This window comes from Barbatula barbatula (genome assembly GCF_947034865.1).
Source record: "Barbatula barbatula genome assembly, chromosome: 3".
Taxonomy (NCBI): Eukaryota; Metazoa; Chordata; class Actinopteri; order Cypriniformes; family Nemacheilidae; genus Barbatula; species Barbatula barbatula.
The window spans coordinates 151,130-161,129 of NC_136764.1; the positions used below are offsets into that span (position 1 = coordinate 151,130).

The following is a 10,000-nucleotide window of genomic DNA, read 5'->3' on the forward strand; positions in this document are numbered from 1 at the left end:
CTTCATCACTCTCAGTATAGTGTTGGAGCGGATGCGTTATGAAGGTGCGGTCGACATATTCCAGACGGTCAAAATGCTGCGGACACAACGGCCAGCGATGGTGCAGACGGAGGTACAGTCTTCACACATCACCACACTTCAGAATCAGTGCTGTGTTAAAGTCGGCATTAAGCGGAAGCAGCGATTGTCTTTTTTGATCTGTATCGTGACGACTTGCTGTGTATTTGAACGGCAGTTTGCGATTGCAGCCCCGCCCTCGCACCAATCCTCCTGACCAGAAGTGAAGAGAGGTCATTTCCAGAGTGGGAGGAGCCTAACCTTTTGATAAAAGATTACAAGTGCAGAAACATTTTTAGAAAATAATGATGTGCACGGATAAATCATTTATAGTAAATACTTCACCTCAGTGTAAACAATTAGAATGATGGTTTTTGATTTCGTGCCGACTTTAACTGTTTCCAGACGTTTCTCTCAGTGTGCCGCTCTTGTTCTTTTTCTCTGTTCTCAGGATGAATATCACTTCTGCTATCAGGCCGCTCTCGAGTACCTTGGAAGTTTTGATCACTATGCAACATAGAAGAAGAACACCGATATTTCAACAGCACCTCCTCTGGACAAACAGCGAGGACATTGGCTTGAAACGGAGGACACACACGATGACAACTACAGACGCAAACTATTACCTCAGTGTTCAAATATTGATATTAATGTTGTGGTTGGCTTTTTAGAAATATTCAACTGTGGATGAAGTTCTTCTTCATAACAAGAGGAAAAAATATTACGTGTAAAAATCTATTTAAAAAGAAACTCTAAAATCAAAGCCTGACTAATTGCTGCACCCTTCAGCGGGGGGGTTTCTTCAAACTGTATTTGCCAACATCCGATGTGAACGGTGTGACGGGAGGTAAAGTTCCTGTAACGGAGGCGGATCTCCAACCTTCTGTGCCTGACAGAGCGACCGCGGAGAGCTTCACGTCCCATGTGATATAATCTGTTTCCCGTCTCTTTAAACTCCGTCCGGAGAGCCGTCCCGTGTGGACAGAACTGCTGTGAATACTCGATGTGTCTCTATAACTATATGCTGCTTTGACCGTGTTTGGAAAGCGAAGGGACTTTTTAACAGCTTCAGTCTCCTAATGTCTGTCGTGTTTATATACGGAGATGACGTAACATTCATCCGCGCACTGACGCCTTTTGCTCTCCTCAATAGTCCAAAATACACATGTCTCACTCCTTTAAAAGTTCATTTGTCTCACTGAAACCAAGTGAAGGGACGCCATTCCCGTCACGTTTAGTTAGGTGAAGCGTGTTGAGTAGCACAGGTTAGAAAGGAGCCGTTTCCACAAGATGAGTCATATGAGCCTTATTGTTGTTGTCACCTGACTTTTTTATTTCCTTTTGTTGATATTATGCTTGAATTTTAAAGGATCTATTTATTTATTTATTTCTATGGTTTTTATTGCTTTTCTCTAATTGGTGAGCTGTGATGTAGTTGGCAAGCTAATGTGACTGGTCATAGCTCATGTGTACAGTGTTGTGATTTGTAACCTCTCAGATATTTGATATATCTCCTGTGTATTGGTCGTTCTAGAGGAAGCAAACGGCCCTCGGGAGCCCGAACCTTACGAGAACCGCTGGCAAACCACCAGACACGGCCCGCCGGGGTCCTGTTTTATAATCCTTTGATCACACAAACGTTAGGAAAGCCTTGGGTCTGTTCAGATAAAAGCACACGCAGAGACTTCAGATGCAGACGTTAAACACCACAGCAGACGCAGCTCAAACTGCGCAGCCGTGTCTTGTGTTGCCGTGAAACGCTGTGGCGTTCGATGATGCTGAATGTCTCCATAAGGGCCAAATATCAGCTGGTGAGTTCTTACAGTAAATCATTGACTACCGTCATTGCACCGCGGTACAGCACAGTAAGAATCCTTAGCTGAACTTTTAAAGCACATTGGAAGAAATCAAAAAACACATTTACTCTTTCAGACGGAAGCACAGGTGAAAAATCCCCCATAAAAAGCAACAAATGAGTGAAATGATGAGAAATGGGCCGAGTGCTTCTGTAGATCTCTCACTTTTCTCTGCTTATTGATTTAAAATCATGTATGTAGATACATCAACTTTGTATTAAAAGAGAATGACTGGATATACTGAAACGAAAGGTGTGTCTGTTATTTCTTTGGTGATTTATGTTTCTGAGGACACATTTATCCCTGCGCGAGTGTGTGTGTGTGTGTGTTCAGTATGGAGGGATTGTGGGTTTTTACTGCTTTCAGATGAGTTGTTTGAACACACATGAGCTATCAGTCATTGACAATCAAACATGTACAACAGAAGTTTTACTCAAGACACATTGATTCTAAGTTCACTGCTATTTCATTTTCAACACTTTCCTTAAACATAGTTTAATCGGACGGATGGAGAGATACTGAAGAAGGAGAGATGAGGTCACAGTTCATCTTCACTTTTCTTGCAGATCCTGAAACGTGGCTTTTATTCTTTGACTGTAAACTGGTCTGATCTGGCACATGTGAAATCTCCAGATCTTGAATGTTTCTCATTGAGATCAAGATCATCTCAAGTTAAGAACACAAATACTGGAGATATCACCATCATCACAAACACTGTCAGCCTGTCAAAAACACCTTCACACAATAATGTTTGTGAATCAGATATCTAATATAACTTCTTATGTAGTCCAAGCAGTTGTGATGATGATGATGATGATGATGATGAAGTATTTTCATGAGTTCAGTGTTTGTTGAGATGATTGGTTTCTCACTGACTTCACACACAGTTCCTGTCCTGCGTTCTGATGGATCAATGCATTTTTCTATTTATGCTAAACACTTAACATAAGAACACTTATGATGTCAGCGTGCGTGCGTGTGTGTGTGTGTGTGGTCCTGGTAAACCCAGGATATCTGAAACTAACTAATGTTTCTTCATTATGTCCCCACAGAGATCTTTGAACAGAATAATGCTTCTTTATGGGTTCAGTCTGGGTTAGCTTAAACCTTTATACATGTACTAAGTGTTTTAAAACGCTTATGATAAGTTATGCTGTCAGAATGTTTGTAATATATGACACGCGCTTTCGCAAACGCCGTCATTGTTTTCACACAAAGCAGCAGAACACACATGAGTAGTGAAAGTTCAATGAGTTCAATCTTATTCTTCATTCTTGAAAGATTAAATGATCCTCTCTGGTGACGGTGTGGTCCTGTGAGATGTCATCATGTTGTGCTGATAGCATCTGTGTTTCATGTCTTGTATTTAGAGATGATAAGTTCAGTGTTTGAGCAGCAGCTGATGCCGGGACCGCAGAGCTCATGGGATCTGCTGAGGGGTTGTGGATGTGGCTCTGGTGATCTGGTGGGTGTGGTCAGAGCTGTTACTGTCTGCTGTGACATCACAGTGATGGATGTGTATATATATATATGATGATGAGATGTGTTTGGCTGAAGAAGTGACACGCGTGTGAGGAGCATCATGAGCAGAAAAGCACACAGGAGGTTTTCTCTGGACAGTTCAGGGTGAGTTTGTCTGTTTTATATGTGAACACGTGAGCTTCTCTTTTTACTATTGATGCATTTTAACAAAAACTGGGAAGTGACAAAACGATCAGTTTAGATTGGATATTTACAGCACAATGATCATCATGTTACTCTGTAGAGATGTGTGTGTTTCCACAGAGGCTCATTGTAGTGAAGTTGGCCACACACAATTGAAAACCAGTTCTACAAGCAAAGTGAAATGCATTGAAACAGACTCTAGATTTGACCTCACCGGTGCGTGTGCGTGCGCGCGCTAAACAAGATGAAACTTTGTAACAATGGTCGTATTTGTTCAGTTATCAGACATCAGATGTGTTGAGGATTCTTCAGAATCTCATTTGTATGTTATTTAGGTTAACATATTTTAGAGTATTAATGTGTTCCACAAAAGTATATATAAAATTAATCATCCCTACTTCAATGGGAATTGTTTGTCAAAACTTTGAACTTCTCTAGATTCAAGAGTCAAGAGTTTATTTTCACTCTGCAAGTACAGCGAACTGGGCAATCCTTACAATGCAGTCACATTCAAAGTTAGTGCAAGCTAAACATCCAATTAGTTCATTATTTACGTCTATAGTTATCTAACATACTAAGCAATAAACCAATAAATAGATGAGAAAAAGAGCGCATTATATAGATGCAGTAGATATTGCACAAAATGTAGTGCATAGGTCATTTGACATAATATAGAATTTTGAAGTTGCACAGTGAAATGAGGTAATGCACATTATATAGATACAATATTGCAGTATTGATGTGCGTGGAAAGAGTTGTAGAGCGTAAACTGGTAGTGTGTTGTTATATTGAGTGTCATCATCTGAGGAATACAAGGATTAACCCTGTGAAGAATTGATGTATTCAATAGTTATGTGTGCTGGCACTGTTCAGTTCATGTATGGCACTGGGGTAGAATCATTCCTGGATCTGAAAGGTCTTCCAGAGGGCAGCAATACAAACAAGTGATGTCCAGGGTGGTAAGGGTCCTTAAGGATGTTTGCTGCCCTTCTGAGGCAGTGTGCAGTGAAAAGTTCTTTAAGGGAAGGTAGTGAACAGCAGATGATTCTCTGTGCTGAGTTGATCATCCCCTGGAAGGCTTTCTTCTCTGCCTCAGAGCTGCTGGTGTACCATGTTGAGATACAGTATGTTAACACACTCTCGATGGAGCAGTGATAGAAGGGCACAAGCAGCTACTTTCAGAGGTGTTTTTTGGAGATAGATGAGGAGAGACCTAGGTCTAGCAGTTTGCCTACCAGTCTGTCAGGGACGACTGTATTAAATACCGACCTCTATTGTAAGTAATTAATTGTAAAGTATTATATTGTTAAATTTTACTGGTATTGAACACAATTCTTTAAAAAACCAGCTCAGTTTGTTTCTGCTGTTGATATGTTACCAGTGAATGATCGGCATGTAAAATCTGAGAAATCTTATGGCTAAAAAGCCAAACTTTACTTCACGACCTTTTTGTGTTACAGCACTTAAAAATACATTTTCATAAAGTGTTACAGTGATATGGAGTGTTTTACAGTGAGATGATGAAGTGTGAAACAGTGAGAGGAAGTGTATTGCAGTGAGATGAAGTGTATTACAGTGAGAGAAAGTGTATTACAGTGTGATGAAGTGTGTTGCAGTGAGATTATGAAGTGTATTACAGTGAGATTATGGAGTGTATTGCAGTGAGATGATGAAGTGTGTTACAGTGAGATGAAGTGTATTTCAGTGAGAGGAAGTGTGTTACGATGAGATGAAGTGTATTACAGTGAGATAAAGTGTTAAACAGTGAGATTATGAAGTGTATTACAGTGAGAGAAAGTGTATTGCCGTGAAATGAAGCGTGTTGCAGTGAGATGAAGTGTGTTGCAGTGAGATGAAGTGTGTTACAGTGAGATGATTGTGTTGCAGTAAGATGAAGTGTGTTACAGTGAGAGGACGTGTGTTGCAGTGAGATGAAGTGTGTTGCAGTGAGATGAAGTGTGTTACAGTGAGATTATGAAGTGTGTTACAGTGAGAGGACGTGTGTTGCAGTGAGATGAAGTGTGTTGCAGTGAGATGAAGTGTGTTACAGTGAGATTATGAAGTGTATTACAGTGAGATTATGGAGTGTATTGCAGTGAGATGATGAAGTGTGTTACAGTGAGATGAAGTGTTTTTCAGTGAGAGGAAGTGTATTACAGTGAGAAGAAGTGTGTTACGGTGAGATGAAGTGTATTACAGTGAGATGAAGTGTGTTACGGTGAGATGAAGTGTATTACAGTGAGATGAAGTGTGTTACGGTGAGATGAAGTGTATTACAGTGAGATAAAGTGTTAAACAGTGAGATTATGAAGTGTATTACAGTGAGAGAAAGTGTATTGCCGTGAAATGAAGCGTGTTGCAGTGAGATGAAGTGTGTTGCAGTGAGATGAAGTGTGTTGCAGTGAGATGAAGTGTGTTGCAGTGAGATGAAGTGTGTTACAATGAGAGGACGTGTGTTACAGTGAGATTATGAAGTGTGTTGCAGTGAGAGGAAGTGTATTACAGTGAGAAGAAGTGTGTTACGGTGAGATGAAGTGTATTACAGTGAGATGAAGTGTGTTACGGTGAGATGAAGTGTATTACAGTGAGATGAAGTGTGTTACGGTGAGATGAAGTGTATTACAGTGAGATGAAGTGTGTTACGGTGAGATGAAGTGTATTACAGTGAGATAAAGTGTTAAACAGTGAGATTATGAAGTGTATTACAGTGAGAGAAAGTGTATTGCCGTGAAATGAAGCGTGTTGCAGTGAGATGAAGTGTGTTGCAGTGAGATGAAGCGTGTTACAGTGAGATGAAGCGTGTTACAGTGAGATGAAGCGTGTTACAGTGAGAGGACGTGTGTTACAGTGAGATTATGAAGTGTGTTGCAGTGTGTTGCAGTGAGATTATGAAGTGTGAAGTGTGTTGCAGTGAGTATTACAGTGAGAGAAAGTGTATTGCCGTGAAATGAAGCGTGTTGCAGTGAGATGAAGTGTGTTGCAGTGAGATGAAGCGTGTTACAGTGAGATGAAGCGTGTTACAGTGAGAGGACGTGTGTTACAGTGAGATTATGAAGTGTGTTGCAGTGTGTTGCAGTGAGATTATGAAGTGTGTTGCAGTGAGATTATGAAGTGTGTTGCAGTGAGATTATGAAGTGTGTTGCAGTGAGATTATGAAGTGTGTTGCAGTGAGATTATGAAGTGTGTTGCAGTGAGATTATGAAGTGTGTTGCAGTGAGATTATGAAGTGTGTTGCAGTGAGATGAAGTGTGTTACAATGAGATTATGAAGTGTGTTACAGTGAGATTATGAAGTGTGTTGCAGTGAGATTATGAAGTGTGTTGCAGTGAGATTATGAAGTATATTACAGTGAGATGAAGTGGGTCAGCTGTGGCCTAATGGTTAGAGCGTTGGGCTTGTGACCAGAAGGTTGCCGGTTCTAATCTCAGTGCCAGCAGGTCATGACTGAAGGGCCCTTGAGCAAGGCACCTTACCCCTGATTGCTCTGCAGTAATGTGCCACTGTATCAAAACTACTTGTAAGTCGCTTTGGATAAAAGCGTCTGCCAAATGAATAAATGTAAATGTAAATGTAAGTGTATTGCAGTAAGAGGAAGTGTGTCGCAGTGAGATGAAGTGTGTTACAGTGAGAGGAAGTGTATTACAATGAGATGAAGTGTATTACAGTGAGATGAAGTGTTTTACAGTGAGATGAAGTGTGTTACAGTGAGAGGAAGTGTGTTACAGTGAGATGATGAAGTGTGTTACACTGAGAGGAAGTGTATTACACTGAGAGGAAGTGTATTACAGTGAGAGGAAGTGTGTTACAGTGAGATTATGAAGTGTGTTGCAGTGAGATGAAGTGTGTTGCAGTGAGATGAAGTGTGTCGCAGTGAGATGAAGTGTGTCGCAGTGAGAGGAAGTGTATTACAGTGAGATGAAGTGTTTTACAGTGAGATGAAGTGTGTTACAGTGAGAGGAAGTGTGTTACAGTGAGATGATGAAGTGTGTTACAGTGAGAGGAAGTGTGTTACAGTGAGATGAAGTGTGTTGCAGTGAGATGAAGTGTGTTGCAGTGAGATGAAGTGTGTTACAGTGAGATGAAGTGTATTACAGTGAGAGGAAGTGTGTTACAGTGAGAGAAAGTGTATTACAGTGAGATGAAGTGTATTACAGTGAGAGGAAGTGTGTTACAGTGAGAGAAAGTGTATTACAGTGAGATGAAGTGTGTTACAGTGAGATGAAGTGTGTTGCAGTGAGATGAAGTGTGTTACAGTGAGATGAAGTGTATTACAGTGAGAGGAAGTGTGTTACAGTGAGAGAAAGTGTATTACAGTGAGATGATGAAGTGTGTTACAGTGAGATGATGAAGTGTGTTACAGTGAGATGATGAAGTGTGTTACAGTGAGATGATGAAGTGTGTTACAGTGAGATGAAGTGTGTTACAGTGAGAGGAAATGTATTACAGTGAGATGAAGTGTATTACAGTGAGATGAAGTGTTTTACAGTGAGATGAAGTGTTTTACAGTGAGATGAAGTGTGTTACAGTGAGATGAAGTGTGTTACAGTGAGAGGAAGTGTGTTACAGTGAGATGATGAAGTGTGTTACAGTGAGATGATGAAGTGTGTTACAGTGAGAGGAAGTGTGTTACAGTGAGATGAAGTGTGTTGCAGTGAGATGAAGTGTGTTGCAGTGAGATGAAGTGTGTTGCAGTGAGATGAAGTGTGTTACAGTGAGATGAAGTGTGTTACAGTGAGAGAAAGTTTATTGCAGTGAGATGAAGTGTGTTACAGTGAGATGAAGTGTTAAACAGTGAGATTATGAAGTGTATTACAGTGAGAGAAAGTGTATTGCAGTGAAATGAAATGTGTTGCAGTGAGATGATGAAGTGTGTTACAGTGAGATGAAGTGTATTGCAGTGAGATGAAGTGTGTTACAGTGAGATGAAGTGTTAAACAGTGAGAGAAAGTGTATTGCAGTGAGAGAAAGTGTATTGCAGTGAAATGAAATGTGTTGCAGTGAGATGATGAAGTGTGTTACAGTGAGATGAAGTATTGCAGTGAGATGAAGTGTGTTACAGTGAGATGAAGTGTTAAACAGTGAGATTATGAAGTGTATTACAGTGAGAGAAAGTGTATTGCAGTGAAATGAAATGTGTTGCAGTGAGATGATGAAGTGTGTTACAGTGAGATGAAGTGTTAAACAGTGAGATGATGAAGTGTGTTACAGTGAGAGGAAGTGTGTTACAGTGAGATGAAGTGTGTTACAGTGAGATGAAGTGTGTTACAGTGAGAGGAAGTGTGTTGCAGTGAGATAAAGTGTGTTGCAGTGAGATTATGAAGTGTATTACAGTGAGATTATGAAGTGTGTTGCAGTGAGATTATGAAGTGTGTTGCAGTGAGATTATGAAGTGTGTTGCAGTGAGATTATGAAGTGTGTTGCAGTGAGATTATGAAGTGTGTTGCAGTGAGATGAAGTGTGTTACAATGAGATTATGAAGTGTGTTACAGTGAGATTATGAAGTGTGTTGCAGTGAGATTATGAAGTGTGTTGCAGTGAGATTATGAAGTATATTACAGTGAGATGAAGTGGGTCAGCTGTGGCCTAATGGTTAGAGCGTTGGGCTTGTGACCAGAAGGTTGCCGGTTCTAATCTCAGTGCCAGCAGGTCATGACTGAAGGGCCCTTGAGCAAGGCACCTTACCCCTGATTGCTCTGCAGTAATGTGCCACTGTATCAAAACTACTTGTAAGTCGCTTTGGATAAAAGCGTCTGCCAAATGAATAAATGTAAATGTAAATGTAAGTGTATTGCAGTAAGAGGAAGTGTGTCGCAGTGAGATGAAGTGTGTTACAGTGAGAGGAAGTGTATTACAATGAGATGAAGTGTATTACAGTGAGATGAAGTGTTTTACAGTGAGATGAAGTGTGTTACAGTGAGAGGAAGTGTGTTACAGTGAGATGATGAAGTGTGTTACACTGAGAGGAAGTGTATTACACTGAGAGGAAGTGTATTACAGTGAGAGGAAGTGTGTTACAGTGAGATTATGAAGTGTGTTGCAGTGAGATGAAGTGTGTTGCAGTGAGATGAAGTGTGTCGCAGTGAGATGAAGTGTGTTACAGTGAGAGGAAGTGTATTACAGTGAGATGAAGTGTTTTACAGTGAGATGAAGTGTGTTACAGTGAGAGGAAGTGTGTTACAGTGAGATGATGAAGTGTGTTACAGTGAGAGGAAGTGTGTTACAGTGAGATGAAGTGTGTTGCAGTGAGATGAAGTGTGTTGCAGTGAGATGAAGTGTGTTACAGTGAGATGAAGTGTATTACAGTGAGAGGAAGTGTGTTACAGTGAGAGAAAGTGTATTACAGTGAGATGAAGTGTATTACAGTGAGAGGAAGTGTGTTACAGTGAGAGAAAGTGTATTACAGTGAGATGAAGTGTGTTACA

General features: G+C 40.5%; 2 protein-coding genes across 4 annotated transcripts in view; both read left to right on the forward strand.

Annotated features, from left to right (window-relative positions):
• The window catches only part of ptprsb (protein tyrosine phosphatase receptor type Sb), a gene marked incomplete at its 5' end in the record, with an annotated part of 21,624 nt that extends 19,463 nt beyond the window's left edge, over positions 1–2,161 (forward strand). Inside the window, 2 exons of the mRNA XM_079453588.1 lie at positions 1–112; positions 509–2,161. The exon at positions 1–112 is cut by the window's left edge and continues 24 nt beyond it. Coding sequence (XP_079309714.1) covers positions 1–112; positions 509–577 — 181 coding nt within the window. The 3' untranslated portion in view covers positions 578–2,161. The remainder of the gene's footprint in view (positions 113–508) is intronic.
• Positions 2,162–3,281: 1,120 nt separating this feature from the next.
• LOC306892120 (protein Aster-C) overlaps positions 3,282–10,000 on the forward strand; it is a 15,391-nt gene continuing 8,672 nt past the window's right edge. For all 3 annotated transcript variants that reach the window (XM_079452959.1, XM_079452960.1, XM_079452958.1), the window contains exon 1: positions 3,282–3,539. In XM_079452959.1, coding sequence (XP_079309085.1) covers positions 3,496–3,539 — 44 coding nt within the window. In that variant the 5' untranslated portion in view covers positions 3,282–3,495. The remainder of the gene's footprint in view (positions 3,540–10,000) is intronic.